Source organism: Felis catus, chromosome B1 (assembly GCF_018350175.1).
Source record: "Felis catus isolate Fca126 chromosome B1, F.catus_Fca126_mat1.0, whole genome shotgun sequence".
Taxonomy (NCBI): domain Eukaryota; kingdom Metazoa; phylum Chordata; class Mammalia; order Carnivora; family Felidae; genus Felis; species Felis catus.
The window spans coordinates 202,936,278-202,962,830 of record NC_058371.1 but is presented as its reverse complement, the minus strand read 5'-3'; the positions used below and the strand labels follow the sequence as shown (position 1 = coordinate 202,962,830).

Genomic DNA, 26,553 nt, shown 5'->3' with positions numbered 1-26,553 from the left:
CCCCCCCCATCTCTGGACCTGTCTCCAAGATTCTCTGAAGAGAATTTTGTTTTCCACATAATGTACAATTTAAGTCTTACAACCCAAATGCACCCTACAAACCTGGGGAACCCTTTCTGGCTGCCCTCTGTGGGTGATATAGTGACAGACGAACAGAGAGACTTATCACCGAATTATCCACGTTTTCTTCCCCTCCAGTCCCGCTTGTCCCCTTGGCGGCTTCCTGCTCCAGCCTATTCTGTACCGATCCTGCCCCTGGTCCCCCTGGTACCCCTGGTCCCCCTGGTTCACCTGGTCCGCCTGGTCCATCTGCTCCCTCTAGAGGCTGCCCTGTGTTTGGGGTTTTGTAGACTCTGTTCACTTGCTTCTTCGTTTGTGGTAGCCTTTTCCTGAGGCCGCCTCTTTGTGCATGTGTGTGCGTCCTGGTTGGGGTTCTGGGAGTCTCTTTGGGACCCCGCTCGTGTCCACTTCTGCCCGTGTGTCTGGCTGGTCACTGAGACAGAAACAGCTTTGAGGAAGAGTTTGTTTTGACCGTTAAGTTTGAGGTGCCCCCAGACTTGCGGGAGGGTGTGGGTGGGAGATCAGCATGTGGGAGACCCTGGCCTTGAGGGGTCCAGTCGCTCGGGGCGGAGGGAGCGAGCTGGGACCCCCACACTCGAGGCCAAGCAGAGCAGGACCCGGAAGGGGGAGGCGCAGCGTGTTGAGTTTGTTGAGAAGCCAGGGAATGCAGACCCAGCAGAGTCCGTGGGACACGACTCCCTGGGCTCGTTGGTGGCCAGGCGAGCGTGTTTGCGGGCACGAGGGGCTGGAGGCCCGTTTGCAGAGGGAGGGCAAGGGTGGGAGGCGGGGTGCGGAGACCCCAGGAGGGTGAGCCTTGGAGGCGCCGCCGAGGGGAGGAGAGGCGCTGTGGGAAGATGAGTCCAGCGAGAGCTTGCCTCCTTTCCAGTTCAGGGGGGCTCGGGGACTGTGAGAAGCTGTGGGGTGGCCCACTTGAGAGGGAGCCACGTCACGCCAGGGGAGAAGGGCAGTGGGCGTGGCAGCTTCCTGAGAGAGTGGGGGGCCTGGGGGGGAGGCCTAGGCGGAGAAGCCAACCCGAAGTGGGAGGGTGTGCGCAGGGGGCGAGGGGGGAGGCTGTGCACAATGGCCGCGTGGCCGCTGGGCTGGTGGCACTTGTCTGTTCCCTGCAAAGGAGAGCAGCAGGGGGCCGAAGATGGGTGGGTTTGGGTGGTCATGAGCAGAGCAGGACCCCTCAGGGGCTGAGGAGCATGACTTCGGGGCGGGGCCCAGGCCCCCCGGGCAACGGTGGCCCCACAGCACGTGCTGTGGAGAAAGCCCGCCGCCAGCTCCTGTGGGGTGGGGTGTCCCCAGGTGGGCGCAGAGGATGTGAGCGTAGACGAGGATCTGAGCGGGCTCTTTCCTGGTGGACGGGAGGCCGAGGGGGAAGGGCAGGGGTCACCAGGGAGCAGGGGTGAGGCCACGGTCGGAGAGGAGCCGGTGGGACACAGGTGGCCCTGAGAGGGCTGGCCAGGGTGAGGAGGATGAGGCTTTGGGGTGAGGAGGCCCAGGGATGGCGGAGGCTGGGGGTGGCACAGCTGGTGGACTGCAGGGGGCGGTAGGGTGGGGGGGTGCGGCCTGGGCCCAGGGGAGGCGGGCCGTCCTAGGTGCATAGATGGATGGGGTGGGGTAGGTGGGAGTCAGGGACCAAAGAGGAGGAGTGGGAGGAGGGGGAGGGGGATGGGGAGGGGGAGGAGGTGCTTCTAGCAAAAGGTGTGTTTGTCGCGCAGAGTGAGGTGGTGGGTGGCCGAGTGTGGGAAATGGGTCGTAGCTGCGGGGAGGGCTCTCAGCTGTTAGGCCTTAGGGTCACCCACGAGAGGAGGACTTTGAAGCTAGAGAGGAAAGGGGTCCTGGAGGGAGGAGGGACAGGGGCATGGAGCTGGTGGCACCATTTTGTGGGGCACAGCGGGTGGGGGCCGAGACTGCCCTCGGGTCCCTGCTGCGTGTGCTGTGCCCTTGGGTCACTTGGAGGCGCTCCCTGAGCCGCAGGTGTGCAGCCAGTGAGTCCGCGGGTGCCTCCCAGTGCCCTTGTCCCTGAGCCGTGGGGTCCTCCAAGGAAGGGCCCGTTCCCTCACGTGGCAGTCCTGGCCTTGCCCAGGTCCCACCCACAGTCCCGCTGGAGCCCCCGCTGGGTGCAGGCATCGGGTGGGTGGTGGGCCAGGTCAAGGGCAACGGGAAGGGCCCTTTACGGGTGAAAGTTCAGCGGGGACGTTGGTTGTTGGTGCCTGCTAACGGCCTAGAGGGGTCTTGGTGAGCCAGGACCCCACCAGCTCATCCTCGGGCGTTTGGGGGACCTGCCGTGCCGGGGAGGGCAGATCCCAGGTTGGTGTAGGTTTCGGGGAGGGCGGGGAGCGTGTCCTGGGCTCTAGGGAGCTTTCCGGAGGTCAGGCGGTGGGCCCCGAGGATGGATCAGACTGGGTGAGGCCGGGATGCAGGAACGGTCAGCGTGCGTCCTGGGGTGTGTGACTGCGCGGGGGATGCGTCGGGTCCCCGTGCACGTTGCGGGGAGGTGGCGGCGCCTGGTGGGTGTTCGGTGGCTGGAGGTGGCTTAGGGGGAGGGTACGAGGGGCGGGGTCTGCTGGCCGGTGGGTCCCAGTCGGAGGGCGAGGCGCGGTGCCGCCAGGCTCCCGCCGCGGAGGGATCGGGCGCCGCGGAGGGATCGGGCGTTGGAGGGGCTGTGCGTCTGGGTAGCGCCTGCTGTTCCAGCCCCAGGGCTGCCTCTGCCTCTTCCAGGGACCCCTCTGTGTGGAGACGGAGAGAGCTGGGTTCAAATCCACCGGTGACGCTCACTAGCTGTGCAGCCGTAGGAGGTTACTCGGCTTTTCCGTGTGTCCATTTGCTCGTCTGCAAAATGGGAATAGTCGTACCCACGTCAGGGCGCCGTGGCTTGAGGACACGCGTGTTGCTACGTGCAAAGTCCCGGGAACAGCCCTGGAAGACCCCCCCCCCCCCCCCCCCCCCCACTGCGAGCGCTTCCTCCGCGCCCGGCGCTGTGCCCGAGCTCCCCGCTCCTGCCGCCCGGTAGTTCCCGGTCTCCGTCCGGCCGCCGCGCACCCTGGGTGCTGTGCTGTGTGGCTTTGGTCTTTCGCCCCGTGCTCAGCTCAGTGCCTGTCGCACCGTGAATGTGACTCTGGTGGCGCAGTCGTGGTGAGCCGGGGCGCCGTCCTCACAAAACGCCCCCCTGCACGGGGAGGGATGGGGGCCGAGACGTGCGGCGAACGGACTTCTGGTCCTCCTGCGGGCACCGAGCACACAGCACAGTCTGGGGACTGTCTGCCTCTTCCTGCGCCTCCCTCCTTGGGGCCAGTGGGCTGCTCAGGGCCCGGCCCATCTGTGGCTTCTGGGTCTGGGACGCTGCCGGCCCGGGCTGGGCACACATGGGACCGTCGTATCCCGACCTCAACCTCGGGGGGTCAGGAGGGGAAGCAGCCGGGCAGCCGGTGTGTGTTTACTTCTAGGTCCCGCCAGTCTGAGGGATGAGTCGGTAAAGGAGTGACACTGTCACTCGGAGGGACTGATCCTGGTAGTGGGCGCAGTGAGAAGGGGACCGTGTGTCCTACTGTCTGTGCTGCTGGGAAGCTGTCGCTCCTTTCTGGCCTCGATCACCTTTCCTGTGCAAGGAGGAGGCCGGACTGGACGGTGTCTTTGTCCGCTCGGGCTGCTGCAGGACACCGTGTGCAGAGCAGCTTAAACCACAGCCTGTTTGTCACCAAGGGCCAGGTGCTCACAGAGCCAGTGTGTGGCGGGGACACTTCCTGGTTCCGGATGGTCACCTTCTCCTGTCGTTACGGGGCGGAGAGCAGGGACGGGGGGGAGGGGCGAGGTCCCTCTCTCCTCTTTTACGAGGACACCAGGGGGTCGCATTTCAACACCCTGTGAAGTGGGGACACGCCTTCAGCCCACAGCAGCCCATCCAGGTGTTGTCACCTGTCAGAATCACCCAGAAGGTGTGTGGGGTGGGGGTGGGACCTTGTCAAAACGGGCGGCTGGACTCACTAACCCAGAATCTCCTGGCGGGGGAAAGGGACCCAGAACAGGCACCTGCGTGGCCCAGATGGCAGAAATGCCCGTGGGCGTTGGAAACTGTGCCCTGTGGCTTCTCCTGGATTTCATTGTCTGCTCCGCTTGTTTCGCTATGAGCTGATGCGGTTTAAGGAAAAGTTAACGTGTAGGCTGTGCTTCTGAAATGCGGTTGCAGGCACGGAGACATGACGCGGATGAATTAGAAGGAGTTAGCGGGACACGACAGTGCGAGTCTACCGGAAATATCTGGGCAGGCCACAAAGAGGACCGTCACCCTGTGTCACGTCTCAGTGCCACGACTCTGGCATGTGGAGGGATTACAGACGGGTGGCCGGGAGGTCTTCTGTCACCGAGGAGGGCAGGAGGGGCTCGCTGACCCCTGTCCTGGGAGGGGTCACGCCCCCCCCGCTGTTCCCTGCACCTGTGCGCCCCCCTCCCCCAGCACTAGGCTGGTCGCCTTAGCGCAGGCTCCGTGGCTGCGGAAACAATGACCGCAGCACGACCCTGTTCCCTCCATTCCCTCAGTTCTGGGGGTGGCAGGTCAAAATCAGCGTCACCTGCTGCGGTCACAGTGCGGGCAGGGCCCTTCGTCCTGGGGGCCGCAGGGGAGAGTCTGTTCCCTCACCTTTTGTGGCTTCCAGAGGCGCTCGCTCTGTTTGTGAGCTCTGTGGCCCTTCCTCTACCTTCACAGCCTGCTGCTCTGACCTCCGCCTCTCTCTGACTCTGAGCCTCCTGCCTCCCTCTGGTGAGGACCCTGTGACCCTGGGGCCTGCCCGGATCATCCAGGATAAGCTCCTGGACGGAGGCTCCTGGAGGGGGGCGTCGGGGGTTGGGCATATCTGGTGGGGGAGCACCATTCGGCCTGTAAGAAAGAGGCCCAATGAGAGACCCTAAGACACTGTTCTTGGCCAACTTTAATATACGCGTTTCTAGTGATGAATAGCGAATAGTTAGACGTCCATAGTACTTAAATGATTAATTTATCGCCACTTAGGTATTAAGTATATGGCAATTTAGAAATAAGTTGTTCTCTTATGACTCTTACCTCCCAGGATGATTTTATTCAAACCCGCGTCCCGCACGCCACGTTCTCTGTGTCGCCACGTCCGCCCCCTCGGAGCAAACCTTTCCGTTCTCCAGCTCCGTCTCTAATGCGCTCCCCTGGCGGCCGAGACCCCACACGTGTTGTCACAACGCGCCCCACCTGACGCCCCGGGAGAGGACGCTGGCCGCTGGCGCCTGCTTCCTTGGGACCTGCCCCCCCGCCCCCCCCCGCCCCCCTTTACCCTGTGTCGATTGTGCTTCGATTTCACGGGGGCAAATCCCAGCCGTGAGCATGACTGTGCCGCGTCCTGTGTGTCCTCCTCGTGGGGCACCAGGTCTGGGCTGGGCCTGGGACCCTGACGCAGGTGTTTTCTGTGACAACCAGTACTTTTATGATGAAGTCATCCCCTGGAAGGATGAAGGTTCCTATTCCCTTTTTTGTTGTTTTACCTGTTCTGCCCGGTGGCCTCTGTGGTTGACTGAGGTGGTTTCAGACTAACGTATTTTCCCCCACATGGTATCTTGTTCGAAAGCAATTATTTGAGGGAGGTGGTGGGATATGAGAGACACAAGCTGACTCTTCCCTGAGGGAGAACTGGTCGTGACGGAGGGGCTGTGATCAAACAGGAGGTCGGCCAGGTCACCCAGGTGCCTTTCTACCCCAGGTGTGTGGCCCGCGCTGTCTTTCGCTCTGGCTCCTCCCCTCCGGTTAAGACGCGGTCGGGGTGGTCGGGAGGGGTGCCTGGGCCTGCGCGGGAGCTGGGAGCCTCCCCTGCGGCGGCCCTCGGACTTCCCATCCGGGCAGGCGGCACTGCCACCGCCCTGTGTTCCTCGGCCCTGAACGGTTGGACAGGCGTCCCTTCCGGGAGACACGCTGTCTGCTCGTGGGAAGTTTCTTAGGCTGACCTGAAGGTTCCCCGTGCAGGCTGCTGCTTCCCTCTCACTCGCACATTTATGTGGTGACCAGAGACTCTTCCTGTGGTGGCTTTTGTCACGAGCTACACTTTTATGTTTAGGAGATACCAGTAAGCAGCGGGAACACGGGATGTTTAATAACAGGCCGTTTGTTCTCTTCCTCAGGGCGTCACTTCAAGAAGCACCACGGTAGGCTCAGGCATTCCCTGAGCGCGGCCCCTGGACTAACGAGCTATGCCCCTGGTGTCGCAAGCCCGGCGAGATGTATAGAGCAGGGGACGCGGTGCAGCGTCCGCTTCACGGGCCGGCGCCCCCTCGCCTGAGGAGTGTGGAGGTGGCCAGAGGACGGGCAGGGTACGGCTTCACGCTCTCTGGCCAGGCGCCGTGCGTGCTCAGCTGTGTCCTGAGAGGGAGCCCCGCGGACTTTGTGGGCCTCCGGGCCGGAGACCAGATATTTGCCGTCAACGAAATCAACGTGAAGAAAGCGTCCCATGAGGACGTGGTGAAATTAATCGGGAAATGTTCTGGTGTCCTGCACATGGTGATTGGCGAGGGCCTCGGCCACGTGGAGTCCTGTTCCAGCGATGAAGAGGTTGGATTTTACGAAGGAAAAGGCTGGCTCAAGCCCAAACTCGATTCGAAAGCGTTAGGTATAAACAGAGCCGAGAGAGTCGTGGAAGAAATGCAGTCTGGTGGGATTTTCAATATGATCTTTGAAAATCCTAGTCTCCGTGCAAGCAGCTCCGAGCCCTTGAAATTGAAACAAAGATCCCTTTCGGAGTCAGCGGCCGCGCGATTCGACCTTGGACGTGAGAGCGTAAATCACCCGAATCCCAACCTGCTTTCTAAGGAGGAAATATCAAAAGTTATGAACGACGATTCCGTTTTCAGTATCGGCCCCGAGAATCACGAAGATTTTGCGTTAGATGCGAGTATCTTAAACGTGGCCATGGTCGTGGGCTACTTGGGGTCCATCGAACTTCCTTCCACGAGCTGCAACCTGGAGGCCGACAGCTTACAGGCCATCCGTGGCTGCCTGCGGCGCCTGCGGGCGGAGCAGAAGATCCACTCCCTGGTGACCATGAGGGTCCTGCACGACCGCGTGCGGCTCTGCACCGACCAGGCTGCCGTCCTGGCCGAGTACCCGGCCGAGAAGCTGGCCTTCAGCGCCGTGTGCCCCGACGACCGGCGGCTCTTCGGGCTCGTGACCATGCAGACGAGCGACGACGGGAGCCTGGCGCACGAGGACGAGGGCGCCTTGCGGACTTCCTGCCACGTGTTCATGGTGGATCCAGACCTGTTCAATCACAGGATCCACCAGGGCATCGCTCGGCGGTTTGGGCTGGAGTGCACGGCCGACCCCGACACCGGCGGCTGCCTCGAGTTCCCCGCATCCTGCCTGCCGGCCCTCCAGTTCATCTCCGTCCTGTACAGAGACATGGGCGAGCTGATCGAGGGCGTGCGGGCCCGGGCCTTTGCCGACGGGGACGCGGACGCCCACCAGAACACCAGCACCAGCAGCAACAGCGACAGCGGCATCGGCAACTTCCACCAGGAAGAAAGGAGCAGTCGAGTGCTGGTGGTCGACCTGGGTGCCGGCTCCAGCAGGCACGGCCCCGGCAGCGGCGGCGGCTGGGAGGGCGCGGGCGGGAGGGGCTCCCAGCCCCGGGGCGCCCCCTGGAGCGGGGCCTTCTGCCTCGACCCCGAGGGGGGCCCCCCGTTCGAGGCCGCCCTGCAGGCGGACAGGTGCCGGGACTTCGGTAAGCACCTAGGGCCCGCTGCTCATGTGGAGCTGCCCCCGGCCTCCTCGCGGAGCTCGGTCCCCCCTTCCAAGAGGGGCGCCGCGGGCCATGGCCAGCGGTGGCTTCCGGTCCACGTCCTGCAGGAGTGGCCGTGCGGACACGCCAGTGACCAGGAGTCGTACACGGACTCCACCGACGGGCGGTCCAGTGTGAACTGCGGCACGCTGCCCCCGCCCATGAGCAAGATTCCCGCGGACCGCTACCGGGTGGAGGGCAGCTTGGCACAGGCCCCGCTGAGCACCCAGAAGAGGGACTGGTCCAGGAAGGCTTTTGGGGTGCAGAACCTTTTCGGGCCCCATCGACAAGTTAGAAAGACTAAGGAGGACAAAAAGGTAAGCCCGCTAGGCGCGCTCTACACACGTGAGCTTGATTTCGTGACGCGGTCTGTCCCTGGTGGAGCGGAGCGTGTTAACGGCCGAGTCTCCGGTCCCGACTCCGTCGGGCTGCCCTGTGCCTCTGTCGCCACCACGGGGTGTGTTTGGTCACGTGCTGCAGGCTCTGCCCTGCCGGGGAGCCCTCTGCGTGCTGCCCCCTCTCTCGGGTCCTGGGTGGGACACCTGGGCGGGGGCGGGTGACACAGCCTGGGCTGAGGCCCTCCTTCCTTCGGGCCCTTTCCTGCTGCCGGTGCCTAGGACGGTCCTGTCCCTGGCCCCTTCGGAGCCCGTGTCATCTGTGGGCTCGGGCAGCACGCCCTTTTGAGGTGAGAACACAGTTTTGTTTTGTTTTTTGTTTTTTTTTTTTTTTTGGGTGTTAGTGTTTTATTCACTTATTTATTTTTTTGAGAGAGAGAGCGTAAACGAGGGAAGGGCAGAGAGAGGGGGACAGAGGATCTGAAGCGGGATCTGCGCTGACAGCAGCAGGCCCGATGTGGGGCTCGAACTCATAAACTGCGAGATCATGACCTGAGCGGAAGCCAGATGCTTAACTGACTGAGCCACCCAGGCGCCCCTGAGGTGAGAAAATTCTTGAAGCACAGAGACTGTTGACTTCAGGACAGGGAGCTTCCCAGGGTGTGGATCCTTGCTCTGTGTCCTTCATCTGGAAAATCCTGCTGTGAAAAAAGTGGCAGCTGAACTCAGCGGTGGGCTGGTGGCTCGGCTCCCTGCTCGCCGCAGATGAGCATCAGGGGGACCCGCCGGGGCCAGCGCTGCCCTGAACGTGCCTGTGTCCCTTTGGGGCCCTCTGCCTTCCCCCCCCCCCCCCCCGGGAGCTCGGTGTGGAGCACGAGGGCAGGAGTCAGCGTGCGGGACTTTGCCCAGCGGGGGGGTGGCCGGCGGCACTGGTGGGACGGGCCGAGCCACCGTGTGGCGGTCGCTGTAGCCGTGGAGCGGTGTCTCCGAGGCACTTTCCTCAGAGGACTTTCGTGATTGTAAAATTGCTTCTCTGCTTGGGTCCGCGTCCTGGTTCTCAACAGTGGAAAGTGTCACAACGAATCCCTCCGAGGGCGGCTGGCTGGTGAGGGCAGGGTCCGGGACAGAGGAAAGGGGAGGGGCGGCTTGGCGAATATTCTGTTGGCAATCACACCCTTCCCGTGTCGTAGTTTTCACCCCAAAACACGTTAAAGACAATAGAAAGCGGGAGGAACGGACAGACTCCCCCCCAACTTTACCTCCTCGAGGAGGCCGTGGCCACATTTCCCCGTATCTAAGGATGGATGTTTGTTTTTATAAACAGTTGTGATCATGTGGGTTTTCGACTCCTGTTTCTAAACTGCGGGCGCTCGTGGTTCTGCCACAAGCACACCCCATCCCTCGTCCCCCCGCCGCCCTGGGGCTGAACCGCACGAGGCCTGTGTTCTCGGGGCGCGGCCGCCCCCGCCCGGCTCCTTCCCACCTGCCCCCGCCGAGCCGGCTGTGGTGTGGGCTTCTCCCACCCGAGCCTCCTGTCAGCTGGGGTGAGCTGGGAAGCCAAGGCCCGGAAGGTGGCAACCGTTTCCCGAAATCAGACACGTCAGCACCTCTTGGAGCACGTGTCCTACTAGCACATGCACTCTCCAGCTCCACTGCTGGCGTGTCAGCGCCTGACCACACGGGTGGAAAGAAGTGGGATTTGTGCGGCTCTCTGTGGACCGGGCGCCCCCTCGCCCGCCCTTCGTCCGAGGTGAAGGCCCTGTCTACACGCTGTGGAGCTCCCCGCCATCTCAGACCGCTCCCAGTGCAGCTCTGACCTCGGGGAACCCGTGGGGCAGGGGTGCTGTGGCCCCCGTTCCGCAAGTGAGGTGACTTGTCCTCGAGGGGCTAAGTGACTTCTCTAAGGTTTAAGGTTTAATAGGACGAAGCAGGGTCATGATTCAAACCGTGGGCTTTTTTTTTTTTCTAAGATTTAATGTTGTTAAAGCAGTTTTAGTCTTACGATAAAAATTGAGAAAGTGCTGACACTTCCCACGTACCCTCTGCCCTGACACGTGCACAGCCTCCCCCGCTGTGAGCACCCCCACCAGAGAGCTGCCTCGTTACGACTGACGGACCTCCACCCCCGCGTCATCACCCAGAGTCCCCAGTTCACGTCAGGGTCCCTCTCGGCGTGTGCCTTCCGCGGGCTCGGACACGCGTGTGATGGCAGGCAGACCCGCCGTTATGGTCTCGCCCGGCGCGGCCCGCTGCCCTCAACACCCCTGGGCTCCGACCTGTTCTGCCCCCCCCGGCCCCCAGCCCCCGGCCGCCGTTGACCTTACCGTCCCCGCCGTCCTGCCTGTTCCGGAATGTCCCGTGGATGGTCGGCCACGCGGCGTGCAGCCTTTTCAGACCGGCCGCTTGCCCTCAGTCGTGCGCGTCCACACTTCCTCCGGGTCTCTTGCCCGCTTGATGGCTCGTCTCTTTCTAGCGCCAGGTAATATTCCGCCGTCTGGAGGGACCGCAGTTTATTCGTCCGTCACCTGCTAAGGCCACGTTAGTTACTCCTGGGTTTTGGTGATTATGAATAAAGATGCTGTTCACACCCGAGCTCAGCTTTTGGTGTGGACATAAGTCGCCAGCTCCTTTGGGTAAACGCCAAGCAGCGTGATTGCGGGAGCCGGTGGCGGATGTTTACTTCCGTGAGAAACCGCCGCCGATCTCCCGAAGCGGCTGCACCGCGATTCTGAGTTCCCGCCAGCTGTGACCGGCAGCTCCTGTCGCTCTGTGTCCTCGCCACATGTGTGTGTGTGGGGGGGGGGGGCGGGGGCAGAGTCCTGGATTTGGCTGTTCGGGCGGGTGTGCAGTGGGGGTCGCGCTGTTACTTTGATTTGCGTTTCCTTGGTGACTAAGACGCTGACCACCTTCTCCATGCTCCCCTGTCTTGTGCTTGCTGCCTGAGGCTGGTCTCGTTCTCTTGACGTGGTCTTTCCCAGAGCAGAACCTTTCCATTTCGACGCAGTCCAGCTGATCGGCTCTCGCTCACGGATTGTGCCTTCAGTGCTGTGTCTGAACAGGCCCCACCAACCCCAAGTCCTCTAGCTTTTCTCCTGTGTCGTCTTCGAGTTTTATAGTTTTTTATTTCCCATTTAGGTGAATGACCCCATTGGGGTTGATTGCTGCGAAGGCTGGAAGGTCTGTGTCCACGTTCATCTTTCTGCACGCGGACGTCCCAGGGTTCTGGCGCTATGTGTCGACACCGCTGCCTTCGCTCCTTTGTCAAGACCCGTGCGTGTCCCCGTGAGGGTCTCTGGCTGCTCGGTAGCCATCTCTCACCTTGACCGCAAGCGTGGTGACAGTGAGGTGCTGGCTGTCGTGGCTCGGGCCGTGACGAGAGGCTGAGATAGCGCAGTGGCATCGGTGTGTTTCTCCTGTTGGAAAGTAACAGTCTGGCGCTCACCAGTTGACCCGAGAGGGGTTCTGTGAGCTCGTCAGGCGGGTGTCTTTATCTTTCAATCTTACTGACAAGGACAGTCAGGTTTTTATGCGTCAGGGGATTTGCCCAAGTTCCGGTGCAAGTAAGTGCTGACACTGAGACGGCTCGCGGTCTGTCCCGCATAGACTGGTTTGTGACCTGTCTTTCCTCTGCAGTGGTGATGGGACACCCAGTTCATCTCAAAATAAGTGGTAATGAATGGTGTTTTATTGGGTTCTGCCATAATCTCTTGAAGGTTATCAGTTGCTTTTTACCTTGCTCAAGGGTTTCTCCTTCATTAGCTCAGCCTAATCCCACAGCCTCCCTTGCTGTAGCAGCGGAAGCTTCCAGAGGCCGGGGGGTGGTCTCCTGGTGTCCCTCCTGGAGGCTTGTCAGGATGAGGACGGGGGGACGGGAGTGGGGCGCCGCACAGTGAGGGCCCCGAGTTACTCCCATGCTTCTTGGCAGAATTAGGCTGCAGCCCGGAGACAGAAAACACACCAGGATCGGAGCAGGGGAACAGAGTGGATAAGCGCTAACTAGACCAAAGGCAGCGAGCTGCCTGGAGGGAGAGCCCTCGGGGACCCTGGGGCAGGCCCCACAGCAGGGGTGAGGCAGAGGCCAGCAGGGGAGAGGCTGCAAGCTGGGAGGCTGCCCCTCAAGGCCACGCTGCCGGGCCTCGCCTCTGGGTGCTGACCGAGCGCGCTGTCCCCACGGAGACAGTGTAGAAACCCGGCGGAGCCACTGCAGGACTGGGCGGCTGTCCCCAAGAAAAACGGCACAGCACCGCTCACCACCGCCTGGAAGACGTCCAAAACCAGAGCAAGCTCCTGTTGGAACTGTGACACCTCCCTCCCTCGAGGCCTGGGGGACCCCCCCCCCCCCCCCCCCCCGGCCCAGCGGAAGCCTGGAGGCCAGCAAGCCACGGCGAAGGGGCTTCCTGTCCTGGTAACAGCAGGAGTGCCAGCCCCGGGGGCTCTGACTCTTCCTCCTGTGGGGAGGCCAGAGGGGAGGCAGAGGCACAGACCGGGCCGGTGGGGCCTGGGCCGGTGACACTGTGGGAGAGCTAAGTGGTGTCTGTAGGTCGATGATTCCCGCTCCGTTTACCCTGATTTTCTTTGTGCTGGGTGTCTGTGGCCGGGATGCGCTAAGGGAGCGTGTGACTGAGGGGGGTTGACGGGAAAGAGAGAAGCCAAGACCCCGAAATGCCGTCTGTGTCATCAAAATGATTCAGCTACATTTAACTCGAATTAAGGATGTTTAATTCTGCTTCTTTGACAACTGATATCCTCAGACTAACATTAATTAAAGTATCCGGTTAAGTAGCAAAATCCGTTGTTAAACTTTGCACATAACGGATTTGGGAAAATTTTTAAATGAAAACATTTATGATACTACCTAAAGGATTTATTGTTGTTATTTTGAAGTGAATTAATAAAAAATTTTAAACATATCGGTTTAATATGGAAATTGTCAATAGAGGACGCCCACGGAGACAAAAGCTCTTGGGGCCTCAGTGATTTGTATGAGGGGCATCCTGGGAAGACAGTGTTTGGGGACCACTGTCCCGGAGAGGCTTGCCGCTTTGTAGGAGGGCCCCACTAGGGCTGAGTCCTTCCAAACTGGCAGTGTTGGTGAGAGCCTAAAAAATACCTTTCTGATCGAATAAAATGAAAAAAAATGCTGAAAAAAAATGCTGTTAACTTCATGCACTCATTTAAAAGTAGGGGTGCCTGGGGGGCTGTCGGTTAAGGATGCAACTTGGGCTCAGGTCGTAATCTCATGGTTCGTGGGTTTGAACCCCTTGTCGGGCTCTGTGCTGACAGCCGGGAGCCTGGAGCTGCTTCAGATTCTGTGTCTCCCTCTCTCTCTGCCCCTCCCCTGCTCGCTGTCTTTTTCTCTCTCTTGAAAATAAATAGTAAAACATTAAAAAAGTGTTTGAAGTAATAGGAGTTTCAGCACTGTTACCGCAGGACTAATTTCACAGTGTCCTAAACGCTGTATGTGGAGCGCGTCCTCTGTGACGAGAAGGTGTGGGCAGGCCAGGCTGGCGTAGAGGCCGCGCCTTTACGAGGACCTGTTCCTTCTGTGTTGTGTTGCCATCCCCTGCCCGTGACCCGCGCCCAAACTCCAGGTACAAGACAGTGTCATGCGGGGGCGCCTGGGGGGCTCCGTCAGTTAAGCATCCGCCTCGATTTCCGCTCCGGTCACGATCTCGGGGTCGTGAGTTCGAGCCCCGTGCTCGCGAGAGTCGCCCTCTCTCCCTCTCTCTCTGCCCCTCCTCCGCTCAGTCTGTCTCTCTCAAATAAATAAATTAATTAAAAAAAAATAGCGTCATGCCCACGTTGCGGCGGGCAGGGAGCCACGGCCGGAGTGTGTTCCTGTTCCCACGGTGCCGGGTGGGTCGGCCGAGTCCCGGGACAGCCCCGCTGCAGGGAGGCTGGAAGGTAGTGGTTAGCCGTGGCGTGTCAGGCGTCCGCCCCGCGTGGTGGGTCCACGCACCACCTTGTGGGAGGCTCCCCCTGGCACACGAGGTGGGAAAGGTCACAGAAATACGCATAGCCAACATAATCCCATTTTTGTGTGAAAAACTCAGCACCCCTCAACTAAACCTATGTTTTACAGGATACATCTGTTTAAAAAAATAAAGTGTACATATGTTTATATATAAATACACGGGAAAACATTCAAAGGAAGCGCTCCAAACCGATAGTGGGAGCTACCTCGGGGGTGGGAGGCAAAACTGGGGATGGGTCCAGGACATTTGTGTTTTATCTTCTGTTATTTTCAGTTTTTATTACGGGAATACGAACATATTTTACCTGCTAAAAATAATTCCTTTGGAGAAAAAAATGGTTTTTCTTAATTCTTTTCCTAAGAACAGAGTGCGAGGCCTGGCACTGGATGCCCGAGGCTGGGTTCGTGTGGCCCAGCCAGCGATGGGTTCGGCAGGGGTCAGGCCAGGAGGGGACTGGGCCCGACAGACAGGTCTTGTGCAGTTTCCCAGCACAATGAGAGGAAGTTTTTTTGTTTGTTCTTTAATTTTTTTTAATGTTTATTTACTTTTGAGGGGGGGGGGGGAGAGAGAGAGAGAGAGAGAGAGAGAGAGAGAGAGAGAGAGACACAAAGTATGAGCGGGGGAGGGGCAGACAGCGAGGGACACACAGAACCGGAAGCAGGCTCCAGGCCCTCAGCTGTCAGCACAGAGCCCGACTCGGGGCTCAAACTCACGTGAATTCCTGACCTGAGCCGAAGTCGGACGCTCAACTGACTGAGCCACCCAGGCGCCCCGAGAGGAAGTTTTAAAACAGATTGTAAATAAAAGTTCCAGAGAATACTGAAGAGGCCACAACTAAGGCTCCGTGATTTAAATCCTTCTGCAAAGAGCGGCTTTGCTCATTACCCACCCTGTGTAAACAACGCCCCAATCGGAGGGAAGGGAAGCAAACAGATGGGCCGGGAAAGTCAGCGGGTGGCCGGTGCCCACGAACCCGACAGTGCAGGGAGCCTCCGCGGGTCTGTGCACCCCTTCCACGCCAGGAGCCCCTTTGGAGCAGTGGAGCGCCGCGCGGGGGGGCGGGGGGCATCGGGGGGGGGGGATCGGGGCCCTGTGGGGATGCGGGTCAGGTGCCAGGTGCCGGGGAGCTTCCCGGGGAGGCAGGACCGGAGGCTGAGGGACAGAGACACCGCTTACCGCCCTGCTGTGGTTTTATGTGGTTTCCAGGGAAGGCCAGCGCCTTGAGAGCTCAGCGGCCGCGGTGCTCCTGCGGGAGTCAGCAGGGTTTGAGTCCCGCGGCGGCGCGTTATGTAGCTTGTAGCTGTGCTGCTCTCTGGGCTTTGTAAACAGTGGTGACAACTCGTTTGGTGATGGCTCCATGTCGTTCCACCGCTGTAGCCGCGACGCTGTCTGCAGCTCCTTCGTCTCCACCGTGACCGCAGCAGCGCACACACTCGCACGCGCACTGAGCTGGCGGAGACGCGGCGGTGCTGCCGCTGAGCTTCCTGCTCACGCCTGCGTCCCCGGCTGTGCGGGCGGAGGAGGCCCCCGGGGGCCGTCCCGGTGCTTGCTCACCTTCGCGCAGTTTTTAGTATCTGCCTTCGTTCGTGTTGACGGGAAACGCCGGGTCTCTGGAGCGGGGACAGATTTGATAACTGCCTCACAACGACCACACTCGTTCCTGGCGCTCGATCCTTACCCCTGGGCCGTCGCGACGGCAGCCACGTCAGGTGTCGCCCTGCACGCACCGGGGTTGTGCTGTAGGTGAGGAGACCTGAAAACAGGAATCGGGGAGCTTATACGCACGCTGAGAGGGGACAGAGACCCTGGCTCTTTGAGCAAGTGTCCTTGGAGACAGAAGGGAGGACTCTGGGTTTTCCCTCCTACGCTTTGCAGTGTAGACAGATGTGTCCGGAGGGAGGGGGACACGACCGGCCCCTCCCCAGATATGCTCATCTCATCTCTGAGATGTGAGGACTGACCCCGGGAGGTGAATCTGTCCCAGAGTTTGCCCTGTCTGTTCCCTCGTGATTTAGCGGCCGAGTCCAAGACCGGGAGACTATGGGTCCGGGTTCTCCGGCTCGGTTTCCCGACGGTCCCGTGCCGCTAGTGTGAGTGCCAGACGGCTCCGCGTCCTTGCCGGAACTCGCCCGCCGGGCTTCTGACTTTCCTGCCCGTCTAGTGGACGTGGAATGACACTCTACAGTGGCTTTGCCCGTGAAGACGTTGCTGAGGGACCTGCTCGCACCTGTGCCCACTTCTATTGGGTTGTCTTTTTTCTTGATTCGTAGAAGCTACAGATACCGGCTACTAATCCTGCGACGATTGTGTCGCACATACACTGACTCCGTTTGTGGCTTGTGTTTTCCGCTTGCTCTGTGGGGACTTGATGAACAGAAGCTCTTGACCTTAATGTCAACCAACTTGTCAGTCTTCTCACGATTTTCAGTGTTGATTCCTGACCTCATCACTATCCCGAGGTCAGGAATATTCTTCTTTTTGTCTTAAAATTGTTTTGCAGTTGATCTTTATGAATGGAATAAGGTGGGTGGCAAGCTGATTTTTCCTCTCTCTCCGATGACTGTGGGGCTGCTGTTACTCACGTGTGCTCTGTTCCCCATGTCCGTACCCCCCCCAATACTTGACTTTTGAAATTGAGGCTTGGCAATGAGTCTTTGTATCCGAAGTGCCGGATCTCCTTGCCTTATCTTGGCTGTGCCGAGCCTTGCTCTCTCAGGTAAGATTTTACAGTAAGTTTGTAAATTCTCCAAAACGCCACTGACGTATTTTTGCAATTGTATTTTCGTCTGTAGACCCATGGGAGAATCGACATCCTTAGAATGTTGAGCTTTCCTATCCGTGAAATTGGTATTTCTCTCCATTTACTTCGGCTTCATTTTCTTTCAGTAAAATTTTATAACTCCCTTTTTTAAAAATTAGATTTATTTAATTTATTTTTAGAGCTTCCTTTCTGTAATCAGCTCTGGGACACTGGGGTCTGTGTCCCCTTCCCCTGGCCAGCAGGGTCCCCTCTGGCTCTGCCTCCAGGGGTCCTGGGGGAGTGGCCAGGAGGGAGGAGGAGGATCCAGACCCTTCCTGTCTGCTCCCTGCAGCTCCTCACCCCTGCCCAGCAGTTCTTTCTCCTGTAGCCTCTGAGACCAGTTTTCAGCTCCCCCTTCCCCCTGGGCCAGTCTCATAGTCCTTCAGGCACCACGTGGCCACATCCGAGGTCTGGGTCCCCCACCAGCGCTCCCCTCCCTCCCCCCATCTGGCTGCTGAGTTTACATCACTCCTTCCTCTGTCCCTGGGGATGCAGTCCCTTCCCACGGCGGCCGTCTCCTGACCTCTTAGGACCTTTTTCTGCCTTTCCGGGTCTCTGACGCCTGGTTAGAGGTTCTTTCCATGAAGTTGTCCCTGTTGAAAGACGTGGTGTGGTCTTGCTGTCTGCCTACACGCTGCCTGATACACCAGGAGCCGTAAATATGTCGGCTGGAAGTCTTACCTCTCAAATTCTCTATGTTCCCTCTTCTTAGAAAAACCTTCAGAGGATCTGGTCTCCATTTTGAACTAAATAGTCTCCTTTTTTAGGGGCGCCTGGGGGGCTCGGTCGGTTGAGCATCCGACTTCGGCTCAGGTCATGATCTCACATTTTGTGACTTCGAGCCCCGCGTCGGGCTTTGTGCTGACAGCTCAGACCCTGGAGCCTGCGTCGGATTCCGTCTCTCTCTTTCTGCCCCTCTTCTGCTTGTGTGCTTTCTCTCCCTCTCTCAAAAACACATAAATAAAACACGGAAGAGAAATAGTCTCCTTTGTGAGAGTTTAATTGTTCGCTAAGTGCTTCCTGACACCTGCTGTGTACCAGGCCCGGTGGGAAGTGGGGGGACGTTATGCGAGCAGGACAAACACAGCTCTGGCCCCACTGGGGCTGATGGTCTAGCGTTTAGACCCTGGGTTCGGAATTTCTAGTTCTAATCGTAGGTGAAACACGGCAGGTCCCTGGCTCACCCCGGGCCTCCGGCTGGGCGACCCTGAGCGGGTGCCTCAGTGGCTCCCACCTTCTTGTGCGGAGATTGAGGAGGTTGGACCGGCTGGTCTAGGTCACTGCTTGTGCTGAAATGAGCCACTTACGGTGGTGGCTCCATGGGACGGTTCAGTGTGGCTGCACTCTGGTGGAGGCAGTTTGGCACCCTGGGCCGTGGGGTTCTGCCTTCCCCCGTTTGCTGGTGTTCCCACCCTGGAGAGGCCCCGACACCCCTCAGCCTTGGCCGGGACGCGTGAAGGCATCCCCGAGGGGCCCTCTGCCGTTCGTGATTTGAGGCGGACGTAGCAGGTGGGTGGTTTCTCCGAATCCTACGCGGGGTCCCGGCGCACGGGAGGGCCCTCTTCTTCCGGAAGCCTGGCCTCATGCTGCTGCAGGTGATGCTGGCGGTCCGGCCGTGTTCTCGACGTCTGGAGTCAGGCTTTGTAGGTGGCTCTCGGGGCAGCGAGATGGAGCCTGCTCCCTGTGGCTGGGCCACGCGGACGTGACATGTGACCTGGCGTCGCCCCTCGCCTCCTGTAGTACTTGGCGCTGAGTACTACTACAGCGCTCAGTACTTGTGCTGAGTTGTCAGCAGTTGAAGAGGGGAGTCGGTGCCGAAGGGGGGCTGGTGTCCTGGCCGTGTCGCGTCCCCTCTGGTGCCGTGTGGGGAGAGTGAATACTCAGTGCCCGAGGGATGCTGAGTCCGCGGGCATTTCCTGTTCATTCCCGCAGGAACTTCTCTCTCTCCACGCGGGAAGGGGGCGGTGGAGACAAACAAACAAATGCCGAGGGTTCTGCTCGCGGGCGAACTGCTGGAGTGCGGCCACCTCCATTCGGTTCTCTTCTGTCCGCTCGCTTGTTAAGCTTCTCTCTCTCCTTTACGCTTCAGAAGCCCGCGGGTCTGCGTGCGGGACCAGGTGTCGGCTGCGATGCGGTGGCCCAGTCCCGGCCTGGGTGTCGTCTGCAGCCTCCTGGGCTCAAAACTTACACTTCGGTCTTGTCACAAAGCCACGTGCTCCCTGCCCACTCCCCCCAGATAAGGATTTGGAACGGCACACATGTGAGTTGTGCGAAGGGCTCGCCTCGTACGACTGAGGAGGCTCCCTTGCTCTAGCAACGGACTGACGTTTGCCGCGTGCTCACCTCGGCTGTGGCCGCGCGTTCGAATGGCTGCTGGCTTCCCTTGCCCATCGACCCTGGGCCCCCTGATGCTGGGCACTTCGGTGCCCGCGTGACTCGTCTTCCTTGGCTCTCGCTCATCTCCCAGCCCTGTGCTGGGCAGGAGGTGCTCAGGGGACAGAGGCCCCGGCTTCCTGGGCCACTTTGTGCCCCGGGGGCGGGGGTGGGGGGGAACCAGCAGCCTCGGAGGGGGCCCCAGGGCAGCCCCGCAGCCAGTGCAGTTAGCGGTGGCCTCTGAAAGGAGGGGCCTGGGGGCCACGGCCAAAGGCGGGGTGGCGAAGCGGGTGCCCGGAAGGGTCTGGACGGCAGGGACCAGGCCTCACCCGCTGCGTGGCATCCCCTGAAGGGTGCTGAGCAGGGGTACCGGGCAGGTGTCAGGGAGCACGTAGCGCAGGGCGGGGAAGGGGGAGGACCCCAGAGGAGGCTGGCCACCCCACACTGGCCCTGGGGCCAGGGGGAGCCGTGGTCTGGAAAGAGATGGCCGGGCTCCGGATACATTTTATAGATAGAATCAGCTTTTGCCTATTTTTTGAAAAAGAAATTTCTTAGACAAATTCTTCTCGAGAATGGGTCGTGTTTGGTCACCTGCTAGCAGGGAACCAGCCCGGTGGGCAAACAGCGGGAGGCAGAAGGCCGGGCGGGCGTGGACGGTGTCGGAGGGCCAGGGCCTGGGCTGCCGGCCACCAGGCCGGGACGCACCTGGGTCTGAACGGGAGCCACAAGGCTCCCCCACCCCCACCCCGGCAGCGTCCCCGAGACCGGCATAGAGGCAGTGTGCACAGGCCACCCAGCCCTGTCAGGGGACGAGCGGATCTTCTGTGCCACTTGACTTGTCAGCGGGAGCTCCCGGCTGAGCTCCAGCACGGTCCACGGGGGAGGCCCGTTGCGGCTCCCACAGCTTCACCAGGGGACCGCTCAGGGTGACGGCTTTCCACCTGCCGTCCCCCGGGCTCCTCTCTGGGGCTGTGGGTGTCGCGGTCACCTCTCTGTGCTCCCGCACCCGTCGTCCCTTGTTACACTTAGCTGCTGTCCTGCTCCCCGCGCACAGCACCATCCGCTATGCGCACAGGAAGAGGGAGAGGTGCCTTTGCTGCGACAGCGTGCGGACAGACGGCTTCTCTAGCTCTTGGTGGGATGTTAGGGCTCGTGAGGTACTTGTATTACTTCCCCCCGAGGACAGGTGCGACCCTCGCATCGGATGTCCCGCCCTTTCTCTTCACACCTGCCCTTTATGCTGTCCCTGAGACAGTCCCTCCCTCCCTCCCTCCCTCTGCCTCCCTCCCTCTCTCTCTCCTTCCTGTCCTCCTTCCTGCCCTCCCTCCTTCTCTCCATCTCCCTCCCCCCTCCCTCCCCTCCCCCACTCCTGTCCTTCCCCTTCCCTCTTTTTCTCCGTCCCTTCCTTCTACCCCCACCGTCCCTCCTTCCCCCTCCTTCTCCCCCTCCCTTCTTTCCCCTCCCTCCCCCTCCCTCCCCTGTCCCTCTTTCCCTCTTTCTTCCTCCCTCCCTGTCTCTCCCTCACCCTCCCTCCCTCTCCGTCTCTCTCTCTCTCTCTCTCCCTCCCCTTCTGCCCCGTTTTGCTGTTTCTGCCGCTGCTTCTTGGGTCAGTTCTTTCTGCTCCCCGTGGCCAACAGGCTGCCGGCTCCCGAGCTTACGCGCTCTATTTCGGACGACTTCGCTGAAGCATCCGTGCCAGTGCCGTGTGCGGCGTGGCCTTGCCCTGCCTGTCCCGCCGCTGCGTTCCAGCCTGGCCTCTGCTCCTGCCAGCCTGGCCTTCTCTTCTCCCTGGGAGTGAGGCCCTTTCTCAGCCTCCCAGCGGTCCTGACCCGCAGTCACTGTCCTCAGTGTAGCCTCCAGGGGCCTCTGGTTTCTTCCAGAGTGTAGCCCGCAGCCACGGGTAGCCTCTCAGGGGGACCTGTAGACGGGGAGTTGCTTGGAGCCCGAGACCTGTCGTGTGCTCCTCCCGGGCGCCCCATGCTCCTGTGCCCGCGACCGTGCTGGAAACACTTGTGGAGAGCCCCGTGGCCACACGTCGTAGGCGAAATGAAGGCCGTTGCTATCGACACCTATGTGACTTTTTAGTAAAAATGAAAGGATTCAAAATAACGTGCTCGTTTCTCTGGTTCGGGCCTGAGTGATTGGGGGGCAGGGGTGAGAAGCCGGGTTCTGGGTGTCAGCACAGCACAGCGTGAGGGGAGCGGCCAGTGGCTGGAAGGAGCCGGGGTGGGGGGGAGGCCGGGAGGGGAAGGAGGGAGAGCCAGGGCTCGGTGGCCTCAGGGCCGCTGCCCCCTCGGAGGCCACTGTGGCTGGAGGGCCCCTCGAGTCCGTGTCAGGAACATCGGGTGACGGCGGTCCCGGTGTTAGGCAGCCGAGTGCCCCGGGTGCAGGTGCAGTCCGGGGACGGGGGGGGGGGGGGGGGGGGAGCGAGGGAGTGTGTGGGGACGGCTCGGTGCCGAGACAGCCCCCAGAGCTGTACGAGGCGGTGTGGCGAGGCCACCTCCCTGCAGGACGGCCGAGGTTCTCAGGCAGGAGGGCAGAGGGGGTCGGGGCCTGCCTCCCAGTTTGCGGAAGACACGCTCACTTCCTCTGTGCCTGAAATTGGTCACTTTAGGGTTTCGAGTACCCAGGACATCAGAGATTTCAGCTGTGAGGCTTTTTACATTTAAAACGGGAGGCCTTCTTTGTTGGACCCAGATCGCATTTGGGGAAGTGACAATCCCATAATGACAGTGAATTAATTCTGGTCATTTCCCAGAGAAAGAACAAGACGTGTTAGTGGCCTGTTGTCTTGTGCACCTGAGTTGGTCTGGTCTTCAGACACCAGCGGACCGTCTGGGATTCTTCAGTTTCCTCGGATGCCTGTGAAATTATGTAAAAGCATAACGTTTACGTTAACAGTTACTTCTCTGGCCACGCCCTTTATGTTTCCCCAGTTACTCGTCGGTGGTTCTTCATTCGCTCTTTCGGTGAGAGCCTTTGGGGGCCGGTCAGCCGGCACAACCCGCCTTGCGGTTCGCAGGCGTGAGCTGGGGCTTGTCTCCGGGCGCCGAGCTTCAGGGGCAGAGCAGATGCGTGGAGATCCCGGGGTGACTTTTATTTTCAACTTTGGGTTTCGGATCGGGGTCGTTCGTACAGAGCATGAGATTAACCCGGGACGACCCTCTCGTCTCCACCGCAGGGTGTCAGGCAGAACTCAGCCTCTCTTCCCGAGAAGGTAACGTGATGTACTTTTTCTTTGTGTTTAGGGCTCAAAGTTTGGGCGGGGAGTTGGACTCACTCAGACTTCTCAGCGCACTTCTGCTCGGAGATCATTTGGAAGATCCAAGAGATTTAGTATCACTCGCTCCCTTGATGACCTTGAGGTAATTGAATTTTAGTTATTTTCTTTCCCCATCAGGTTTTTAAAAATGAACGTCGGTCGTGCAGATACACCTGCATCTTCCTGGAATCCCGCCCTCACCCATTCCCCTCCCTCCTCCTCCTGCTGTCACCCTGATCTTCAAGTGTGGGGGGCCTCTCCTGCACATCCGGACCTTCCCTGCCCCCCCCGCCCCCCGCCCGTGTCTGCGGACCGTCTCCTGTCTCATCGCTGCCCCTCTTGCCCCGCTGAGTCTGCGGACATCACCGTGCCTTGCGCGCTGCCTGCTGTGTGGCCAGAGCAGCTGTAAACGTGATAGACGTGAACTTGACTCGGCCTCGCGAGAATCACGAGGGAGGGCCTCTCATCGCCCCCCTCTAAAGACATGGTATTGATCCAGATACCGAGTTCTTTTCTTCTATCCATATTCCTTAAGAGATGAATAGACTTGGCTGTCAGAGCGGTTTTAGGACTACAGAAAGGTGCAGAGCCCCCGAGCCCCCCCGCCCCGTGACCCCGGCTGCTCCCCCCTCACACCGGCGTGGTGCATGTCGGCCGACGGGCCGGGCGGACGTGTTCCTGTGAGGTTCACGGCTCGCGTGAGAGGCCGCTCTCCGTTCTCAGGCTGTGGACAGGTGTGTGATGTCACTCCGCCTCCATCACAGCGTCACAGGCGGGGTTTCGCGGCCCTGAGAACCCCTGTGCTCCACCTAGGCCGCCTCCCTTCTCCCTGGACCCGTGGCGGCCCCGACCCTTCTGCGGTTCACCGTGCGTTCGGCCTGGCAGTCTGCACAGGGGCCGTGGCACCGGCTGTCTTGTTCCGCCTCCCTTAAAACGCCGCCTGACCCGCAGGCTTTAGTCCCGTCGTGTCGTGCTGTGGCGTCTGTTGTGAGCGTCCTGGCCTCGCATCCGCCCCGCCGTGGACGGCCCCCCTGGGCAGCTGGAAACCTGCGCACGGGGCCCCGTGGGCACATGCGGGAGGGAGGGCCACGGTGATAGGCGCGGCCACGCGCCAGTCTCGGTGACCCTCCTCACGCAGGCTGGGGTCACCGGCGTGTGAGCCCGTCACCCCTCCTCTCCGTCCTTGGTGCTGGCGGGCCGGGAACTTTCCATTTCGGTGAAATGGCGTCTGGTCTTACCCGGCATTTCACTGATGGTGCGTGAGGCCGAGTGGTCCGTGGGAGGCTCTTGGGCTGTTCGAATTTTCTCCGTTTTGCATTAGCCTATTCATATCCTTTTCTAGTTTCAGATTTTGTATGTACGTATGTGTGTGTGTGTGTGTGTCTGTGTGTGTGTGTGTGTATGTTCTGGACACAAGTCCTTTGTCAGTGAATGTTTTGGAAAAATCTTTGTGGCTTATTCCCACCTTTGTTCAGGGTGTCATTCGTTACACATATGTCTAATTCACCCTTTTTAAGTGTCCAGTTCAGTGCCATTAAGAGCAGTCACGGCGTCAGGGCACCTGTGACTCGTAGTTTCTGCTCAGGTCATGACCTCACCGTTCGTTGGATTGAGCCCCACGTGAGACTCTGTGCTGACAGCATGGAGCCTGCTTGGGATTCTCTCTTTTTCCTTCTGCTCCTTCCCAGCTCGCTCGCTCTCTCTCTCTCTCTCTCTCTCTCCCTCTTTCTCAAAAGAAATAAACATTAAAAAAGAGGACATTCCCAGTGTTGTGTGGCCGTGCCCACCCTCCGTCCCCAGCACTGAACCTCTGTGCCCATGAAACACTGGCTCCCCACCCCTCCCTTGGTCTCGGGAGCCCCACACTTTCCGTCTCTAGTGTTTCACGACACTGGGTCCTTGTGAAAACGCAATCACATGGGCTCTCTGCTTCCGGGTCTGGCGCATTTCACTGAGCATAACGTCCTCCGGGCTTGTCCACAGCGTGGCAGGCGTCAAGATGTCCTCCCTTTTTATCCACGTGACCCGTTGTGTGGACACCACACGTTGTGTTCGTCCATCCCTCTGACGACGCACACTTAGGTTTCTCCTACCGTTTGGCGCTGTGAACACGGTTATGCAAAGACTGTTTGGTGCTAGCTTAAAAATTAATTCTAAATAAGGTAAGTTCTTACAGACTGATTGACAATAAACTGGAACTAACAGGCCTTGGTTGATTGTCACTTCAAGTAGTAGGTTCGTTTGTGTTTTGATGTGAAACCGGGATGCTTGAATGTTAGAGGCGGAAGGGGTCTTTGAAGCCGCCCTGTCTTCTAGGCTGGATGTGGGAGGGTCGTCAGAGTCTGGGGGTGGGTCACAGAGGCAGGAGGGGGTCACAGGCTGGAGGCCGGAGCTGGGCGGGGGAGGGGGGCCACCTTGCCCGTGGTGTCGTGGTAACTGGGGGGCAGTGCAGGCCAGCAGGCCGCGTTTGGTCAGCAGCGGTCAGAAGTGGCTCCGGTGCGGCCCCTCGCTGGGTGGAAGGAGAGAGGTGAGTGTGCCGAGCGCGGGGGCCCTCGGAGCTGTGTGGCTCCCGGGGAAGGGGGTCTCGACGAAGCCCGCGTTCTCGGGTCAGCCTGTTGGCCAGCCGTTGGCCGCATTTTTCTGGGAGAAGGTTCGTGGGAGGGGTCTGAGCCTCCCAGGGGTGAGAAGTGGCCCTAGCCCGGCTCGCGGTGGCAGCCCGCGGTCAGACCTCCAGGCTCCGTGGTTCCCGCTCACTTCTCCTCGCCCGAGAGAGAGCGCTGGGCCCTCCTGCCGCCCGCCGCCCGCATGTGCACCCGTGTCTGCGCCCTTGATCGAGGGCAGTGGACAGCTCAGTCTTTGATCTCTGACCTTCAGATCAGCTCCGCGAGGAGATCGTCATGGTCTCTGTCTTACAGGTCAGGAAACTGAGCCGCAGGGAGTTTCAACAGCATCTTCTAGGCCACGCTAGGCTGCAAAGCTGTGGTCTTTCTACCACGTGTGGGACCTCTCGCTTTTGTTAAAATGGTACATTTGGAGACATAGGAGTGAATCTTTGCTAAGTTTGTTTTTTTTGTTTTTTGCCTAAAGGGTTCAAAACGTACAAGCTGCAAATACCTTTCTTGAACACGCATCGCTGGTAAGCCTGTTTCTAAGGGAAGCTTGTTGAACACACTGTCCCTCTGTACTTCTCTTTGTTACTCTTTAGCGGGTGTCCCCGGCAGCCTGGGAGACCGTCCCCGACCTCTTGGTCCTCGCACCCTCGGACGGTCCCCTCCCCAGAGGCACCGGCTTTCACGTCAGCCTCCAGGTGGTGCCTGATCATCCTGGGCCTCTCAGAACATTCTCTCCTTATTGCACCCCGCCAGGGCCCCCCCCCGCTCCTCTGCGTAAGTCCTGTCTCGAGTCCTCGTCCGGGACACCAGCAGCTCGGATTGGGTCCCCCGGAGGGAGACTCAGATGGAGAGCTCTGCAGGCCTGGGGACCCGCATCAGCTGCGGTGATGAAACAGTACGTGTGTGTCAGTCCAAATGAGTGGCGACTGCATAAAACAAGAATAACTGTTTTGTTTTTTTGTTTGGTTTAAAAATGTGTACAAGTAAATCACAGCGTGGCCACTAGTGTGAGCGCTGGGAGGTGAGTGGACTGCAAGCTGCAGGTGATGTCAGTGCTCAGGCAGAGGGTGAAGGTGTGGTTCGTCCTTGATTTTCATAAGGTGAGAACGCACGCTGTCATCTCCAGGGTGGCCTGAGACAGTAAAGTAAAGAGCGCTTTTAGATTGCAGGGAGGAGAAATGGAATCTTAAAAACCAGTCAACTCAGCAGACGGTAGAAATTGGAGAGACGGGACGGTAGGAGGGTGGAGAGCGGGGGGCTGTCCACGGAGGCAGCACTGAGTAGAGCCGTGGCGCGAAGTCCCCACATGTCAGTAGGAACATCGATTTCATTTTTTTTTTTTT

General features: G+C 59.8%; 1 protein-coding gene across 5 annotated transcripts in view; it reads left to right on the top strand.

The window, feature by feature from the left end:
- The window catches only part of RGS12 (regulator of G protein signaling 12), a 120,133-nt gene that overhangs the window by 18,519 nt on the left and 75,061 nt on the right, over nucleotides 1-26,553 (top strand). For 4 of the 5 annotated variants that reach the window (XM_023253348.2, XM_045056891.1, XM_045056892.1 and 1 more), the window contains exons 2-3: nucleotides 6,202-8,170; nucleotides 22,585-22,701. In XM_023253348.2, coding sequence (XP_023109116.2) covers nucleotides 6,299-8,170; nucleotides 22,585-22,701 — 1,989 coding nt within the window. In that variant the 5' untranslated portion in view covers nucleotides 6,202-6,298. The remainder of the gene's footprint in view (nucleotides 1-6,201; nucleotides 8,171-22,584; nucleotides 22,702-26,553) is intronic. The other variant, XM_045056893.1, reaches the window with a different exon arrangement.